The sequence below is a fragment of the Mustela putorius genome, unplaced genomic scaffold, assembly GCF_011764305.1.
Source record: "Mustela putorius furo isolate JIRA1106 unplaced genomic scaffold, ASM1176430v1.1 tig00000129_pilon_pilon_pilon, whole genome shotgun sequence".
In the NCBI taxonomy this organism is placed as follows: domain Eukaryota; kingdom Metazoa; phylum Chordata; class Mammalia; order Carnivora; family Mustelidae; genus Mustela; species Mustela putorius.
This window is the reverse complement of record NW_025421290.1, coordinates 23,675,916-23,694,841: the sequence shown is the minus strand read 5'-3', so window position 1 is coordinate 23,694,841 and position 18,926 is coordinate 23,675,916. Positions and strand designations below refer to the sequence as shown.

The 18,926-nt window shown below is 49.2% G+C and overlaps 1 protein-coding gene across 2 annotated transcripts in view; it reads right to left on the bottom strand.

Moving 5' to 3' along the window:
* The window catches only part of FBLN5 (fibulin 5), a 73,794-nt gene extending 54,868 nt beyond the window's left edge, over positions 1-18,926 (bottom strand). Inside the window, exons 1-5 of one of the 2 annotated variants that reach the window (XM_045071177.1) lie at positions 18,855-18,926; positions 18,048-18,244; positions 13,888-13,942; positions 11,967-12,018; positions 10,089-10,343 (exon numbers count right to left, since the gene is read on the bottom strand). In XM_045071177.1, coding sequence (XP_044927112.1) covers positions 10,089-10,343; positions 11,967-12,018; positions 13,888-13,942; positions 18,048-18,064 — 379 coding nt within the window. In that variant the 5' untranslated portion in view covers positions 18,065-18,244; positions 18,855-18,926. Of the gene's footprint in view, positions 1-10,088; positions 10,344-11,966; positions 12,019-13,887; positions 13,943-17,504; positions 17,699-18,047; positions 18,245-18,854 lie in introns of those variants that run through there. The other variant, XM_045071174.1, reaches the window with a different exon arrangement.

Here is an 18,926-nt window from a genome sequence, read left to right as displayed (position 1 = left end):
GTTCATTTCAATCCTATACATACAATTCACCACATCAGCTTTTTGGCTTGTTCAACAAATATTTATCAGGTGCTACAAATACGAGCTCCTGCTGGATAGAGAGCTGCTAAAAAATAATCCCCAAAGTCTATGTATTGTAGTTACGGGGCATGAGCCGGAGGACGCGGGGCGGGATGCTGTGGTCACTGCTGTTTGCTCTGAGTTCATCACTCGCCCCAGTGGCCCTGTCCGGTCCTGCTGCGTTGTGGTCACAGGGGCCCCGGCGGAGATGGCCACCCCTCACCCAGCTCAAATGCGGAAAACAGATGACTTGTCTTTCTCCCCAGTGGGAATGAAGCCGAGTCAGATTTTTTTGTGTCTTTGCATTGCTTAATATAATCTCCCCTCAAATTATTATCCCCTCCTTCCCATGGGAACAGTTGAAGATGCCAATTTCATACTGATTCCGGATGCAAAGTCTGTTCTGTCTGACCTCATTGATTCCTGGGGGATGTGTTGAGACCTGTGAAATATGTGAAAACTCATAAATCAACTCTGGCTGGCGTTCTACAAATGTCTTAGTATGAGGGAAAGTCAGACAGCACTGACGAGTCCCCCGAGGCTCGCTGCTTCCCCAGCCCTGACCTGGAGTCCATGGATGCTGGCTGCCTGGGGCAGGGCCCAGCACTGGCTGTCCCCATCTCCCCTCTGGCCCAGCTCCGACGAGCCAGAGGGGAATGGGAGGTCAGTCCTTGACATCCAGTCTGATGTCTGAGGCCCTCTGGAGAGAAGGAATCCTGTGAATGTCCTCTCTCTGCCAGCCCCCAAGGAGATGGCCTCAAGACCCTTCCCCAAACACGCTCCTCTGCTTCCAAGACAAACAGGAGCCTTGGGCTCAGGGGGGTGTGCTGGAGTGAGTGATGAGAGGCTGAGTTAGGAAATGAGTGAGGGTTCCTCTCTCACTGCTTGGGTTTAACAGTGCTCACACTCCCTTTCTCTCCACTCATTCATTCATTCATTCATTCATTCGACAGTCATTTGCTAAGAGCCCACTCTGCCAGATGCTGTGGATAAACAGTGCGTGCTGGGGCCACGCCTGCAACCAAGAAACCTCCCAGCCCTCACCAGGCACCCCACGCACAGCTCCAAGCCCTGATACCCCCATCCTCAGGAGTGCACGTGGACACCTGTCTGCCCTCTGCCGCACAACTGGGGGCTGCCCAGAAGCTGTGAGCTTTCTGCCACCAAAAAGGGGGGATGCTGGCCTGCTGGGGAAGATGGTCTGAGGAGCCCCCCAGCCCAGCCCCAGTCCCAGCCTGCCAGCCAGTGCGGTTTGAAGGTGGCCTTTCTGTCTCCGTGTCTATGTGTGCAGAGAAGCTGGCAGCCAAAGAGAGAGGGGAACACACATAATCATGTCACTCCTCCTCAGCGCTCCCAGAGCTGAGAGAGGCCCCAGAGAAAGGATCAAAGGCAGCCTGTCTGGCTGAGTGGGGTCAGAGTGGAGAGGGGGAGACAGTATCAGCAGTCACAATCTGAAAGGCAGTCCCTCTCTGTCTCCCTCCCCTTCCACTCTCCCTCCCCAAACTTGGGAGGATAAGCAGCCCTGTGTCTGTGTACCCCATTGTGACCCAGTAAGGACTGGTAAGATGTGAAGCCAACAGAGCCCTGTTCCTGTGGGGAGAGCAGATGGTAAGGGAGTGACAGCAGTGACTACTGTTCCGGGACTGCACGCCTGACTAGGGGACACTCTGCATTCCTTCGCTAAACTTCTTAAACAACCCCATAAGAAACGTGTTAATTTCCCATGTTGTAGATGGGACATTCAAAGGTTTTAATACCCTGAGCCCGGCAACTGTGCAAGGATGGGATCTGAACCCCAAATGTCTGAATCTAAAGCCTCTGCTCTTCCCTGCCCCCATCTTACTAACTCCCACTGCTCTTCGGCCTGATGACTTCTCCCTCCAGGTCCTTCAAGAAAATAAAGATCTCCTTTCTTTCCCAAACAGCAGATGTCACAACTTGAGCCTTTCAGACGATATCTACATGAGGCTGTTGTTGATGACATTAATGTGATTACTAATGTACTGCTTTAATCATTTTCTCGTACTCATGTACACACTCTATAAAACTTAGACTTTGCACTCCTATGCTATTTTTACTTCTTTATCTCATTTAATCCATTTCTGAGAGCACAAAGAGCTCCCAAATCACTCTGTCTCTTGCATCATGCTGGGGCATGGGCAGGAGCGACAGATGCCCTTCCAACACCAGGCATACAAGCAGATAAGAGCTTGGGAGAATATCTGTGGAAACTGCCAATATAGATACAGAACCTGTGTGACTGGGTCCATTCTCAATTTGGCCAGTGGTGTACTTGGTCTACTTTCATCAAAAGGACATTTGCAAAGAAATCTATCACTAAGCTTGATGACAAAAGAGAAGATACCATCACCTTCTTCCATCTCAACGCACAACACCTTATGGAAGCACCAAAGGACGCTCCTCCCACTCATTTAAAGCACACATGGCTGCACAGTCTGATCAGCCCTGGCCCTGACAGGTAACGGTGCTCTCCTACCTTCCTGCAGACACTCTTCAGAGAGCCAGTCATACACCCACCTTAGCCATGACCGTCAAGGGCTTAATTGCCCCGCTGCTAAAAGTTCACACTTCTTCCATCCTGTTGCAGCACCACTTGCTTGTCACACACAACTGGCTAATTCCTGAATGGAACATAATTGAAAGAAACAGGACCAGACCAAGGAACATAAGGTGAGAGCCAAGAAAAATTTGTAGGTCATTGAGAAAATTGGTATACTAGGCACTGAGGACGTGCCTACTCTCCAAAGCACTGAGGGCTGGGCAGGTCTCCTCATGGGTGCCCACTGGGTGTGGGGGGTGGTCAGCTCGCTGCACTTCCTCACCCCTACAGACCAGGGCTGGTTCTGGAAGGCAGTGGCAGCTGTGGGTAGAGAGGGACTTCCTCACACACGGAGAACAGACTCAGTCCTGGCAGATGTCACTGAGCACGTGTGCTGGTTGAAGTCGAGAAGGACCACGTCACAGAGCAATCCGGATGAGAACACATGAAGGGAAAATCCAGACTGTCTTCCTAAGGACTGGGAGGATTTAGAAAAGTGGAACATTCTTGAGTTGGAAGAGACCAAGAGATTATCTCCTCCAGGGAATTTAAGCCTTTGGTGTGGGTGCCACAAACCTGTTCTACAGGCAGATGAAGCCCATGGACCCCCTTCTCAGAAGAATGCTTTGAATTGCATGGAGTTAAACTCACAGGGAGACCAATTATATTGAAAGGCAATTAACAAAATAGTTTAAAAAATAAATGTGCATTGTAGAAACATATATGCTTCCTTATCAGGGCATTACATAACAAGACAGGACAGCAGCCTACTATCTTGTACAATTCTGAAGTAGCAATTAGTGAAAATGGCATTTCAAGATACGCCAAATACTTCAAGACACTTCAGAGTCACTGTTACAGCTATAACATGGTGTATGACTAGCTGTGCTTTTCGCGTTAATACTGTCACAGGGACCACTAAGGCATTACAGCCTACTGTCTCCATAATGGACAACAATGACAAATTTCACTAGACGTTAATGAGAAAAAACATGACAACGGATCCCTGAATTCTAGCCGCACACCCCACATTAAGATCCTTACTATCCTCCTGTCCCTCCTTTTTACAGAAAGGCCCAATGACTTTCTTATGCCCCACAGCTAATAAATAGCAAATCTGTCCCGTTCTTCTCAGTGTCCTCTCTGGTCCCTTTCCCACGCCATCTGTCTCACTTTAAGCTTTAAAAAAATTGGCGGGGGGGGGGGGTGTGGGGGGGGCGGGGGGCGGTGGTTTTGTTTTAAAACAAAAATAATACATCCTTCTAACAGATTCAAACAATATGAGAATTCATTTTAAAAATTAAGTTTTAATGTTTATTTTTCTAAAGTTTTTATTTATTTATTTATTGTAAACCCCCCTATTCTGCTCACTCCCTATCCCCACCAGTGACTAGGAAAGACTTGAAGCAGGACGGGGTGCACGGGGATAAGTCTGCCAAGGCCCGGTTGACAAGCAAACCCAACTGCGGAGCCCCTGACTCAAGCCTGGTCCCACTTCTTGCCAGGCCTGCCTGGTCCCCGTGCCCTCGGCAGCCGAAGGAACCCAGTGACCTGCGTTCCCTGCATTTTCCTTCCAGTCTCATCCCTGAGGACGTGGTTTCAAGTTATTGTCCAAGCCTTTATAAAAAAAAAAATTGGGAGAAAAGCCCACAGGAGCCGCCACGTGGAGGGCTCAGTGAAGTTTCCAGTGCTCCTGTCCTTGCCTTATCTTCTGGGAACAAATGTCAGGATGGAAAGTCTTCTCACTGTTCCGTTTCACAGTTTAAACAAACCCAGGCTTTTCTGGAGTCTTGCAGCAGAACCTGACTGAAATTTCATGAGGGAAGAAACTAGGCCATATCCTGCAAAGTCTGTGGGATGGGTGTGTACCAAGCTCAGTTTTTGGTCATTTTAAAGGTTCTAAAGAATGAGGCTTGCAGTGCATTTTCAGATTCTATGAATCTTTCTACACACAGGTTGTCATCGCCAGACCCTTGAGTCTTTCTTGATGAACGGTTTCCTTGTGATTCTACAGACAGACACTGGACAAGGTATTTCCCCACATTCTCTGTGAGCCAGACTTGTCATGCCCAGTTTACAGATGAGGAAACTGAGATTCAAGGCTCACAGCCAGGAAGTGACCAAACCAGGATGGGACTCAAGGCCAGTCTGATGTCCAAGTTCCAGCCCTCTCCGTTCCAGAAGGCACAGCCTGCCCATCTCTGCCTTCTCTTCACCATCTCAGGGACCTATCACAGGCCACCTAGTATTTTAGCAGCTTCTTTTGTGTCCAATCTCCCTTCCTGACGGTAACTTCTGGAGAGAGCCCGCAGCCATGCCCAGACACCCTGCCCCCTCAGTGCCCAGAGCAGAGTCTGGCCCCAACAGGTGCTCTGTTATCATTGGTCACATTTATTGTCAGTTGAATAAAACCTGGCTGGCTTTCAGGAAGACTAACTCAACACAAAGTCTCGGGCTAGCACATCCGTCTTCTAGAAGGATCCCTATGAATGCCTACCTCGCTACTCAAACGCTTTGATCAATACAAATCCCTGGGCCAGGAAGGAGAATAATTTCACAAACGACCAGAAGATCCCCTTCAGTCCCTGGGCTCTAGTAAAAGACTGCTTGGTCAACCGCAGAACATTCCATAAGCATCTGTCACCAGTACAGTCCCTAAGTTTGCTGCTAAGCCAAGCTGACTGGCAAAGCCAGAACTAAGACTGTCCACCAAGAGAGGTGACAAGTTGAGCCCCAAAGGGGACAAGCACACATAAATAAGGGACATCCACATGCAGGGACCTTGGCTGAAGTTGATGTTCTCAGAGGCAGCATGCTATGATAGGAAGGTTCCTGAGTGGGGGTTCAAACCATGGTAGCTCCAGCCCTCAGCTCAGCTCCCTTCTTCCTGAACCTTCAGCAGCCATACCATTAACCCCACAGCATCCTGCTTCTGCAAGGTCTTTTGGCCAGCTCAGAATCCTTGGTATGCCTTTGATTTTATCTTTTCTCTGTATCTTCGGTGCATCTAGGTAGGTAAGACTTCCCTGGAGCCGCTCTTACTTCCTTGATGACTAACCATGTCCATCTGGCTCTCCATCGCCAGAGAAGCTGGCCACTGATCTCCCAGGGGTCCAGGATCTGGAGGACACATCCTAACCAGCCATGAGTCACCACCCTCGGCCGTAGGGCTGAGCACCCACAAGCCAAAAGGCCAGTTTTCTAGATGACACAAAACTTGCTTGGTTCATGAGCTTTAACTCTTGGGTCACCGTTCACTCTGTAAGTGTCCCAGGTGACCCCGATTTACATCTACGGTGGAGGGGGACTCAAACCTGAGGCTGAATTTTGTTCCAGAAGGAACAGCATCTATTCGCCTCCAAGGCAGAACCCAAAACAGAGAAGTCAAGAAGGAAACTCTGGGGCACCAGGAACAAGTGCACAGAGCCTGGCCCTGCCTGGCCTGCAGAGACAGGCCACATTCTAATCCGGACACAATGGAGGAAACTGCTTCTTTGAGACTGGGTCCAAAACTCAGAAAAAGGAAGTCACGGTGAAAAGGTACATTTGCTTCTTTAAGCAAATTGTCTCAGAGTTCATGAGGAGAAAGCAGGGCAGAAAGAGAACAAAAGAATAATGGTATTACCTATGAAGCAGTCTGCCCAAAATATTTAATTTGAATTGGATCAGGTCTCTAGATATATTACCAGTGTAGAGAAAAACGGAAGACATGAAGGAATATGCTAAAAATCACCCAAAATCGTGATCAGTAAAATCCCAAATGTAAGGAATTGTACAGGACAAAGAACCCCACCTTGTAGTTCTCTTGCCTCGTGGCAAGAGAAACAAAAAATATTAAGAGAAATTTAAAAGACTTGTCAACAAAATGTAATTTGGATCGGATCATCGGATCATTTGGATCCGATTCTAACAAACCAACAAGGGGGAAAGGAAGACACTTATGATCAGGGAAATTTGAACACCACCTGGACATTTAATGATAAATAGGAATTATTGTTGATTTTTGTAGGTTTGATAACAAACAGTGTTGGGGCTTTTTTTTTTTTTTTAAAGATTTTATTTATTTGTCAGAGAGAGCGAGCGAGAGCGAGCACAGGCAGACAGAGTGGAAGGCAGAGGCAGAGGGAGAAGCAGGCTCCCTGCGGAGCAAGGAGCCTGATGTGGGACTCAATCCCAAGACGCTGGGATCATGACCTGAGCCGAAGGAAGCTGCTTAACCCACTGAGCCACCCAGGCGTCCCTTTTTTTTTTTTTAAGAATCTCTATCTCTAGATAGAGAATGTATCTCTATCTGTGAGAGATACATTCTTAAGTATTTAAGGATAAAGTTACATGATGCCTGAGATTTGCTTTGATCAGTCCACTGGGGGAGGGTAAAGGACAAGCAAGGCTCGGTCTGTGCTGACAATTACAGCCACGCAGTGATAAGTAGGTAGTGTTCATTATGGTCTCTGCTTTTGTCTAGGTTCTTTACAGGAGAAACTTTAATTACAAAAAAAAAAAAAAAAAAAAAAAAGCAAGAGAAGGTCCTTGTGTTTAATCAGGGCTCCAACACAGACTCTCTCAGAGGCTTTGAACAAACCTTGACCAATCTGAGCCTCATCCGGAGCTGAATGGGTTCAAACCCTGGTTCATCCCCATTCTCTTTGGCTGGATTTCCTAACCTCTCCAAATGGCTCGGGCTCTTAATTCACATGTAACTACTCCTGCACCCAGCCCTGGGGAAGCATTTGCTCTCCTGACCGCTGCTCTCATCACTCTGGCTTATCAGCTTCATCCTGATGGTGAGGAGAAGACTCCTTTGAAGAGGTTGTCCTCCCTCCTAGGGCACCCAAATTTCAGAAATGTTTCCCTGTTCTTCCCGATTATGCAGCGCTGGTTCCACACTTCCTCCACAAGCTCAGACCTACATCCTCCTCCTCCAGGTGGTGAGAGCCCCCCACGCACCACCTCCTCCTTTATCAACAATGCCCTCTCCTGGTGTGCGCCCCCCTGCGCCCCCCCCCCGCCCCCACTTCGGCCATCTCTGCGCCTGGCTTCCCTTTTGCCTGTTCTCAAGCCCCCCTCCTGCATCCTGGAGGGCACAGTGGGTGGAAGCAGACACCCTTCCTCATCCCCTCTCTTGTCCCTCCCCTGTGACGCCACCTCTTACAATGCCCAGAAGGACCTGTGTACGTCAGGAAATAGTGGGGTGCAGGGAAGGGAAGTTAGAAAGCACTCGGGATTTATGAATGCATAATGCTGAACTTTTTGGAAATGGGTGGGCCCGGTGCCAGTCCTCGCTAGGGTTCCTTGACTCTATTCTTCTTACAGAAAGGGCCATTATGAAGGCTCCACGTCTCCCGCGTGACAGGTTAGGAACCGTGAAACTGCATGACGTCATGGGGACAAGGAGATGAATAGGTTTCCCAGCCCCGTCCTTCTTAAGGGCCCTGAGTTCCTGGAAAGAAGTCTGTGGGAGGGAGGGGACTGCTTCGGGGAGTGGTGCAGCAGTTCCCAGTTGTTCCCCAAAGGGGTCTGTGGGATGGCCCCAGACATCAGGCAGAACACCCTGAGGCCCCCTCACAAAATCCTGGAGCACCTCAATGGATAATCACACCCCCTTCCTCACTTTCAATCCTGCACTCGATGCATCCAGCCCTACAGGACATCCTGGAAGAGGCGCTCTACTCCAATCTCTCCTTTTTTTTCCCTTTAAAGATTATTTATTTATTTGAGAGAGAGAGAGAGAGAGAGACTGAGAGCACAAGTGGGGAGGAGCAGCAGAGGCAGAGGGAAAAGCAGGCTCCCCCCTGAGCAGGGAGCCCAACACCAGGCTCCATCCCAGGACCCTGAGATCAGGACCTGAGCCAAAGGCAGACCCTGAACCAACTGAGCCACCCAGACATCCCCCAACCGCTCCTTCTCTGCATTTCTTTCCGGGATCCTTTCTTTACTACCCGACAAGAGAGGTCACGTGGCCCAGTTAGGAAGGTAGATAGTGGTAGTCAGTCCTGTAACCCACCATCCTACCTCTGTCATGACTAACCTGCTGGAGTCCGTGCTCCCTTTCCTAGAGGACGAGGAAGCGGAAGTTCAGTTGGTAAAGTCCCTTCCAGTTACAGCGCTCCGGCAGCTCGTTATAGGGAAGGGCACTACCTCCTTCTCCACCAAACTGTGTCTGTGGCTTGGCTGGACCCCACACTCTTTGCCTCTGCCCACTCATCTCTATTTGGAGTGACCATTAACTCACTCTCCCCTCCGTCCCCACCCCTCCTCCTCTCTACCTCTATTTATCTTCCCCCCTCGCCCCCCCGCCACATACACCCCATGTCCTTCGCAACCAGTAAGAATGGAGAAGTTTGGGCCCAGGTGCACCCAGTTTCCCCTTGCGGCTCTGAAGGACACTGGTTTGCATACTATATCCATGTATCCAGATGGAAATGCACACTCATTTGCAAGAACAGAAGATATTACGAGATAGCCAACCCAGACTCTCTAACAGCTTAATACTTCAGAGCCCTAAAAACGGACCAACAAAAATCTCACTAGGCACACCGGTGGTCTCCAGGACTTTGGGGAAGGGACGTATCAGAACTTCACTCACATTTATTTTTATCACATCTTCTAAGATGTTCTAGTCTTAAATGTATGCGTTACACTCCTCAAACCATATTAGTATAACAGGATATGTATGTAATTTATAAATACGCATCTCATGGGGCTCCAAGCTCAAAAAGATCTTGGATGCGAGGTGCATGATCAAAAAGGTCTGGAGCCATCACCACTCTAGACCATCTGCTGAAGCTGGAAATAGTCACAGAGCTCTTGGTCCAACCATCAGAGCAACCAAGGAAGGATCCCCAGTAGCCCTCCGCCAAGGCCACACTGGTCAACAGACACCAAAGCTCACCAGGGCACTGGTCAAACCACCTGCCAACCCCCTTGGGGACTCATGCCATGTGATGTCGCCTTCCTCCCAGAGGTCTATTCTCGCTGTGAGTTCCCATCAGCGGGGCTCATTATAGCCAAAAGAACATTGGCACCCACCCAAGGAACCCACTCTCTTTCCAGAACAGCTGGCCATGGCCTTCAAGACTTCTTTTATTTCAAGAGTATACATTCCATTCAAGGGTGAGGAGTGTTGAAGAGAAAGTGCTGGTCCTTTCTAGATCTTCTCTCTGGGATTCACTAAGTTAAACCAGATGCATTTATGATCAAACAGAGAGAATATAAGCTTAGTCTTTAGGTAGATAGATGATAGACAGATGAAAATAAAGAAAAAACAAATCAGCTTTCTAGATGAGAACCAGAATGTGACAACGATCTAAGCTACTCCTGGGGGGGGGGGGGGGTTCCTGGAGACACAGGACACTCAGCAGAAAGGAACTCTGTAGAAAGTAAGTCATTGCTTTATTGGTTAGGACTTCACTGTTGCTGGATTAGGACCTTCCCAGAGCACAGGAGCCTGAGACCCTGCGCTACTCACCCACACACTGGTTGCTTTCATCCATCTGGTATCCAAAGCGGCAGATGAGAGGCCTCGAAATCGTGGGGTAGTTTGGAGCTGAGAGCGGTGGGGCCGCTGCTGGGTACGGACCCGAGTAGGGGTTGGAGTAGGGGTTGGAGTAGGGCCCCCGGTACACTGGGTTTGTTCGGGGGATGCACAGGTACCCGCCGTTTTGGTTAACACACATCATGTCTCCTCGGCAGGCCTCGGGGATGGTCCGGCATTCGTCAATATCTGGAAATGCCAAAGAAAGGATGAGGGTCAGGGGCTCCCCAGCCAGGCAGCGCATGGCACATAGTTCAGCCAAGGATCCCAAAGCCACTCTTTACCAGCATCTGCTCCCAAACACGGAGGGCCACCCTGGCACATCACTGCGGGGGACCCTCAAACGTTGGTGTAACTAAATCACACTGACCAGCATCACCCAGACATCAGCCATCAGAGACCACATCACAATCTGCACCCCAGCCACAAAATCCATATCATCTCACCCACATGTGAAATCCAAGTAGACACTACCAATCAACATAAGTAGAAGGTAACAGTAAAAATGTATGTATCAATACTAAAATGGAGCATTTATCTGTGAGCGTGCCATCTAAAAACAGCCCAGTGCTCCCATGTACCCATACGACCCCCGGGAAACCCTGGGTTGGACCTCATGATGACTTCCTCTTCTACTCCAAAAAACAGCTGGGTGGGGGAGGGAATCCCTTGCATCAAGGAAGATAAGGTTTGGCTGAGAGCTAGTTCCTTGCAAAGAAAGTGGAAGCCTACTGGCAAGTCAGCTCGCCCTGTGCCAGCAAACAGGTCTGTGTCCAGGTCCGTGTCCAGGCCTGTGGGGGAGACACGCTCACCCCAGACAGCTCAACCGAGACACGTGCACCAACTCCCACCTCGGGAAAGGGAAGTATGCTGAGGTTGATGCCCCGTTCTGTAGCAGTCCATGGATGGATGTCATGCTACACGAGATAAGTCACAGGAAAGTCATGTATGATCTCCCTTATATGTAGAATCAAAAAAGCCAAACTCATAAAAATCATGAGTGACATGGTGGCTGAGGACTGGGAGAGGCTGGTGAAGGGCACAAACTTGCATTTATAAGTTGAATAAGTGCCGGGGAGTTCACAGCCCTCCCAGCGAGGACAGTTCGCCATATTGTATTAGGTTCTCGAACATTGTTAAGAGAGACGCTCTTAAAAGTTCTTGCCATAAGGAAAGAAATGTGACTATGTGATGTGATGGCGGTGTTAGCAAAGGTTCCGGTGGGGATCATCCTGCAATATATATGTGTTATCAGATCAACAAGTTGTAACCCTGAAACTCATATGACATGATGTGTCAATCATATCCCAATTTTTCTAAAAAAGAAAGAAAGTGAATTCTGCCAACAATACCTATGAGCCAGGACATGGATTCTCTGCTAGAGCTTCTAGAAAGAAACAAAAGCTTTGCTGACCCCTTGAAGTTGGGCTGGGAAATCCCTCTAAAACCTCAGACCTATAAATAATTACAGATAAATCTATGGATAACTTCTGAGCTGAGCTGGGAGATAGATTTTTGTTGTTTAAACCACTAAGTCTGTGGCAGTCTGTTACAGCAGCCATCAGAAACTAATACAGATGGAGAGCCCCTTGGGGACACAGGTCAATCCATGCTCATTTTTGCCCCCTCCTGGGGTGGGCCACAAAGCAGGTGATTGATAAATGGGTGTTATTGACAGGCACTGTTTTCTTCCATAACCCAGGCCAATACAGGTTTGATAATATCAAGCAGCAGCAGGGAAAGACACAGGCCCACCATCGGTCTGTCATCGAATGCCCCCACCCAGTGCAGGATCCTCCGTGTCCCTCGTACCTAAGCACTGTCCTGACGAGCGATCCAGATCGAAGCCGTTAGTGCACTGTTGCTGCCGGGAAGGAGAGAGGAGAAAGAGGTAAAGTCATGGTCCTTACCATTTTTTTTTTAAACTATAAAAGTATTACAAGGACATCACAGAAAGTTCGAGAAATGCAGTAAAGAAAAAAAAAAGCATCCGTAACACCAAACCTGAATTATAAGTCCTATTTGCCCCCCTTCTTTTTAGTATTTTCTTATAATCATTTAACACTTAGCATTACACTTTAAAACCCCCACTACCAGCAGATTTGAGGGCTGTTTCCTGCCCCAGTTATGAGACACAGGAGTAATCACATCTGGCCCACATGATAACGAGGCACATCCCGAGTTCATTTCTTTATAGGAGCAGATGGGACTGCTTTTAAGGGCAATCACTCTCTTGCCCTGGGTGCTATTCGACCTCCCCTCCTCGGGACCCCCGTGACATTCCCTAACCTAACCCTCTCACCTGAAACTACACAGCAATGCAGCCTGTTTTGTAAGAAAAGTAGAATAGGGAAAATCCCCCTTTTGCAGTCTCGCCAAGACAATTACATAAAGATGCTTCTAGGAATAGACAGGTCTCAGTGGTCCCCTGGGGTTGTGGTCTTCATGTGCAATTTGAGTTTACAACTTTAGGCCTTAGAAAAACGTCATGGGGGCCAAAAGTCCGCATTTTATAGGAACAGGCAGAGCAGGAATGTTTCTAACTATGGGAACCCCAACCCTGGCCTTCCTTGTGCCTTCCAAGGTTTGGATTCCTGCACTGTAGGCTGGTTTTGAGAGATGACGGATTCAGCCTGCATTTGTGGGAGTGGGGTCAGGAGTCTTAGGGCCTTGGGGCAAAAGAAAGGGAGCAAATGAGCCAGGAGGCTGTGCCATAAGGCTCGGGAAAACCAGGAGACTGGAGTCCAGGCCTGGCTCACCAGCTACGCACCAGCGAGGGTTCAAGCCCACCAGCCTCGCTTCAATGCCTCAACTGTAACCACTGCTCGCAGCTTCCTCGGCCTCCACACCCTCACCTGTAAAATGGGGGCGACGGCGCTTACTTCTGCGTGGCTGCAAGGACTGGATGGATATGTTCATGGATGCGGAGTGCCTAACACGCAGTAACCACAGGACCAGGACCCCTGTCCTCTCCGTGTCTGGATGTCACCATCTGTCACCGTGAGGCTGGGTCAGAGGACTCCAAGGGCCCCCCAAGCTCCAAGTCTCTGTTACTCCCCCTAGGCTCCTTTTTAATCCCTAAGAGCCTGAATCTATTTTGAATTTCTTAATAGGAAGAGAAAAAGTCTTCCCCCATTCGCCTGTGGTCCCTCAGCCCTGCCCCGAGGTGAGGCCTCTCTCATCTGTGAGCCAGAAACAGAGAGGCTGCTCTGAGTTTGCAGGAGGGACGTGCCCACATTCTCAAAGGCTGACACAAACTGGCTTCATAAAGTCTGGGCACTGCGGGCCTCTCCCAGACCCCTGCTGGAGCCTGACTTCCCCACCCCCTGTCCACACCCCTGCCGAGGGGGTCAGTCCAGGGCGGACCCGCCTCCTCCCACCAGGGCTGCGTGTCTGCAGAGACACGCAGACCCACGTGGGCCACAAGCAGGCAGGGCACCACTGCCCAGAAGCCCTAGAGCGCCTCTGACTTTTTAACATTTACCATAAATCAAGCCTGGGAGGACACAACTGACAGCAGCTGCCCGATGCAAAGTCTTGGATTGGGAATCAGAACCCTGGAGTCCCAGCCCCGCCTCTGGGGCGAGGGTCCACCTCTCTGAGCCCACCTTCATCTAGGGGCGGGGCTCAGCTTTGGTGAACTGTAAATTCTGGGGTTCTAAAATGCGTGGCTGGACCCTCTCACCCTGATTTTTAACATGCTTCTAGATCAGACACAACATTAAAATCCTACCTGTGCATTCCCAGGACTCGGAAGACAGAGAGCCAGAATGGTAACAGTAAGTATCCTGCAGAGAGAAACAGGTTGAGAGATAAAAATGCCCAAGTTACTTCCAGAATCCAGACCTGGGGACCAAGAGGGACCACAGGCTGCCTGTGCATTTACAATGGGGACTCCAACTTGTGTATATATTTGGGGGGCTGGGGTGCTCCTGCTCCAGAGGTCAAAGCAGACTCCAGATACCCCCAGCCATCCAACGTAAAACCATGCCTCTCTAACTAGTTTTATGTGTTGGGATCATGTGTTAGATGACATTTTTTTTTTTAATAAAAGGTTTTGCTACTTCAAAGACAAAATCTAAAACCCACTGCTGTGGCATGACCCATGCACGGACCAGCTGCTTTGTCTTTACTTCTTGCAAAGTTTTCAGTGTCCTTATTCTGAAACAGGAAAAGTAAACGAGACCATAGCACCCTCAAAAGATGCAAGGAAAGTACCAACGTGCAGCGTTTGAGTTCTACGGAAGAGAGATGTCTCGGGAAAGTCTCCTAACCCCAGGGCACACATCACATAGGCCCCAATGGCAAAGAGGGGTTGGGGGACCTGGGCACCCTGGGGAAGAATGGACGCAGAGGGAAAGCTTAGGAGGAGGAGTCTAGAAATTGCAGGTCAAGCCGGCTCTCCATTCCAAAGCCACCAAACCTCTCCTGAGCCTGTGTCTTCTACCCTTCATCACCCACACGCTTCTAGCTAATAAAATCACGGCTGGCACAAGGCTTTAAAAATACAGAATAAAATTTTTTAAAGTGAATAAATAAAGAAAAATACAATACAGATACCACTTCACATCTCTCGGGATAGCTTTAATCAAAAAAAGCAAGAAAACAAGTGTTAGCCAGGATGTGGAGGAATTGGAGCCCTCGTGCAGGGCTGGTGGGGAGGTGCAATGGGGCAGCTGTGTGCCAGCGCCACAGAACATTAAAAATTGATTTACCGTACAATCCAACAATGCCACTCCTGGGGAAACCCCCAGAAGAGGGAAAATAGGGATGTAAAGAGATATTTGTATACCCACGTTTACAGCAGCAGTTTTACTCACAATAGCCCAAAGCTGAAAGCAACCCAAGGGTCCCTCAGCAGATGAATGGATAAACCAAAGGTGGATCGGAGTATAATTCAGCCTTGGTAAGGAAGGAAATTCTGGCATAAGCTACCACATGGATGAACCTCGTTGACGTGATGCTAAGTGAATTAAGCCAGTCACAAAGGGACAAATACCGTATGTGCCCGTCTACATGAGGGACGCAGAACAGTTAAAGTCCTAGAGACTTGGGGTGCCTGGGTGGCTCCGTGGGTTAAGCCTCTTCCTTCAGCTCAGGTCATGATCTCAGGGTCCTGGGATCGAGTCCCGCATCGGGCTCTCTGCTCAGCAGAGAGCCTGCTTCCCCCTCCCCCCACCTGCCTGCCTCTCTGCCTGCTGGTGATCTCTCTGTCAAATAAATAAATAATAAAATAAAAATTAAATTAAATTAAATCCTAGAGACAAAGAGGAGGATGGTGGGTGCCGGGGGCGGAGGGGAAGAAGGAATAGGGAGTTAGTGTTTCACGAGGACAGAGTTTCAGTTTTGCGAGATGAGAAGAGTTCTAGAGACTGACTGCACAAGACCATGAAATGTACTTAATGCTACTGAAAAATGACTACAATGGTTCAGGGGAGCCTGGGTGGCTCAGTCGGTTGAGCGTCTGCCTTCGGCTCAGGTCATGATCTCCAGGTCCTGGGAATGAGTCCCACATCCGGTTCCCTGCTCAGTGGGGAGTCTGCTTCTCCCTCTCCTTCTGCCCCTCCCCCCTGCCCCCACCTGCTCATGCTTTTTCTCTCATTCTTTCTCAAAGAAATAAATAAAATCTTTTAAAAAAGGATTTAGTAAAAAAAAAAATTTTTTAAATGATTATAGTGGTTTAGGCGGACCTGGATGGCACAGTTGGTTAAGCATCCGACTCTGGGTTTCAGCTCAGATCATGATCCCAGGGTTGTTGGATCAAGCCCAGAATTGAGCTCTATGCTCAGTGGGGAGTCTGCTTGAGATTCTCTCTCTCCCTCTGCCCCTCCTCCTTCTCTCTCTCTTTCTCTCTCTCTCTCAAATAAATAAATTTAAAAAAAAAATTATTATGATGGTATAAAAAAAAACTATGTAAATGAAGAGCTATTTAGTGTTATTATTGTTCAGCTCAATAGTGATTTATCTGAGCAACTACTATTTACAAGCATGGACCCTAGACAGAAGAGCAACAAAACCATGACTCCATCGCTGCCCTGGGGAGCAGGCTGGAGAGCCACGGGAATTGATTACATCAATACACACTGGTAAGGGCATTGAGAGAAGTACCCAGTGAGCGCCATGAGAGCCAGGCTGGAGGCAGGGACAGGAAGATCAGAGAAGGCTTCCCGGAGGAGGTGAACTTGAAGAACTGCTATATCAACATATACCTCCACTTTATAATCCCTCCCTTCATTAAAAGAATGTTCAGTAGATGACAAAGCTGACTCAGTCCAGGAACACAAAGCTCATCTGAATTAGCAACCCCAGGTAGCTGGAGGGCCCTGGACTTGAGCTGACATCCAGGGAGAACAGAACCTTGACTTTGTACTAGAAGACACAGGCCCACTTCCTTCATCCGGTGCCCAATCCAAAGAATAAAGACCCCGAGGGTCCACACATTTTCACTGTGTCTAAGTGCCTGTGTGAGCCAGGTTCTAGAACGCCGGAGACAGCTCTGACCTTATAAAGTGCAGAGCCAAATCCCAGGGTTTTTTGATATTTGCGACAGCCAGATTTATATCTGGAAGGAATGAAAGAACAATAACAAATTTATTTTCCAAGCTGTATATTATGAATTTCAATGTTTTCCTGTTTCTTCACATGAAGTTTCCTTTCGCTTGGTTATAAAACCCTGTCTCGTTTATGTTGGAGACAGAACAGCCTGACTGCAGTGGGCTCCAGGAGCTAGTGGAAAAGGCATGCTAACCCCATTTCTCCCCCAACTCTCCGACTCCCAGTTCCCTTTGGCTGGAGGGACAGGTCTCCTCGGAAAGGTCCAGCCTCAAGCCTGGCCTCCTGAATGAGCCACAGCTGAGTCCTGGGGGCCCAGTGAATTTCAGGCCAGTCCATTGAGAGGTTTTTCCGAAAAAGAAGGAACCCACGCCCTGCTATTCTCACGGTCTCACGAACAGTTACACCTTGTCATGAAGAACTCCAGAAAGCTCTCAAGATATAGGAACTATAGAAACTATAGAAATTCTAGGGGTGACTTGGATCTCATAACTGGTCCCCAGAACTTTCCAAAAACAGGTGGGTCCACCCATTTTGTGCACCAGCCCAAAGCATAAGCAAACCCAGAGGGGCCAACTGAGTCTCAGGGCTACCTGTCAGAGAAGTGCTGGTCCCCGGTACAACATCAGCCCACACCCACCCCCCCAACACACCCACAGTTCATCTGTCTAAAGCAGCGACATTTTCAAGAGTTTACGAAAGACCATGCCGATATAATCTAGATAAAGTTCTTCAAGGTTTAAGGATTCCTTGACTGAAACTGCAATTTCCTTAAAGAACAGCAAAACATTTGCTTACATGTATTTCTGTCTGCAATCCCCACTTTTCATTGGCTTGAAACTTCTGGGTCGCATGCCCTTTGTGAATCCCACAGAGACATAGAGCAAATCCAATTTCGGGATGTTCGGCTAGTCCGTCCACTTGTCCAACAGTCAGCCAGTCCAGCAAAATAATAGCTAGTGAACTAGTAATTGGTTTCCCAGCTTTATATATATATGATATATATATCATATATATATATCCTAAAATGCCACACGAATTTGCTGCCCTTTCAGTAAAGTAAGGGTGAGCATCAAGCTCTGAGGTTTTTGCAGACTTCCCTTGGATGCTGACTTCTGAAGCCGTATTATAAAATACCCACTCCCAAAAGAAGGCTTCAAGATGGAAATTACAGAGGCGCAGCTTTTTGTAATTAACAATATCATTGCATCACTAGCTAATGCCTTTTCCAATATCCTGACACAGCCTGAATTCCAGCCATAGCCATTTTCCACCCATCAGGTTTTTAGTAAGGTTTCCAGACCCTGGAGGAAAAAAAGGTCCTGAGCGGGGGGAACCTACCTTTTGAATCCTGGCATGTCCAAGATGTGCGAGCAGGAGCAGCGAAGGGGAAAAGAAAAGGAGCTGGCAGCGCGGGACCTCGGAGCCGGCCCTGAACTTCGGCTCCCTCTGGGCCCTTGGGGCTCGCCCGTGTTTTATTCCAGGGGGACGAGCCAGTCGTGGGGAGGACAAGGGGAGAGCCTGGGTCCTCCGAGCCACTGAAGAGCCCACAGAGAAAGCACCTGGTTTTGCTTAGCCCTTTTCAGTAATTCAGCATTAAACCAATTGGAGGAGGAATTTTAAAAATGAACACTTCATTTTCTAAGTATGTTAAACAATGCAAATGGGGCCTCAGTCTGGACACAGCTGGTTCAGATTACAGCGCTCACCAACTGGCTAGACTCCTCACAACAATCTTGGGGCGTCTGCCAGGACCCAGTGCTCGGCTGGGAGGAGAGCCCCGGCCCGCCGCCCCGCCGGAGCAGCCGCACTCGCGCTCCCCGCATCTCTACCGGAGGCGATTGGCGGGCAAGTGCAGGGGGGCGGGGGGCGGGGGGCTGGGAGGGCCCGTTGACCCTTTACTTCCCACCCAGTGAGGACGGCGGTGCCTGGGCCGGCGAGGCGGCCGGGTCGAGGCGGGGGTGGGGGAGTGGGAGGATCCAGCACCCCAGCCCTTGGGGAGCCCGGGGACGCCCGCGAAGGTCATCCTCCGGCAGACGGAGGACTCGAACTCGGGACAGACACAGCGACCGGGACCCGATTCTAAGGATTTACTGGGGAGTCAGACCCAAAGATGCAGAGGCCTGGGAAAAGCGACGGGAGACTCACGGTTTTCTAGAAGAAGGGGTGGCGAGCACGAGGGGGTGGGGAAGAGGAGGAGGATGGAATCTGGCTGAGGCT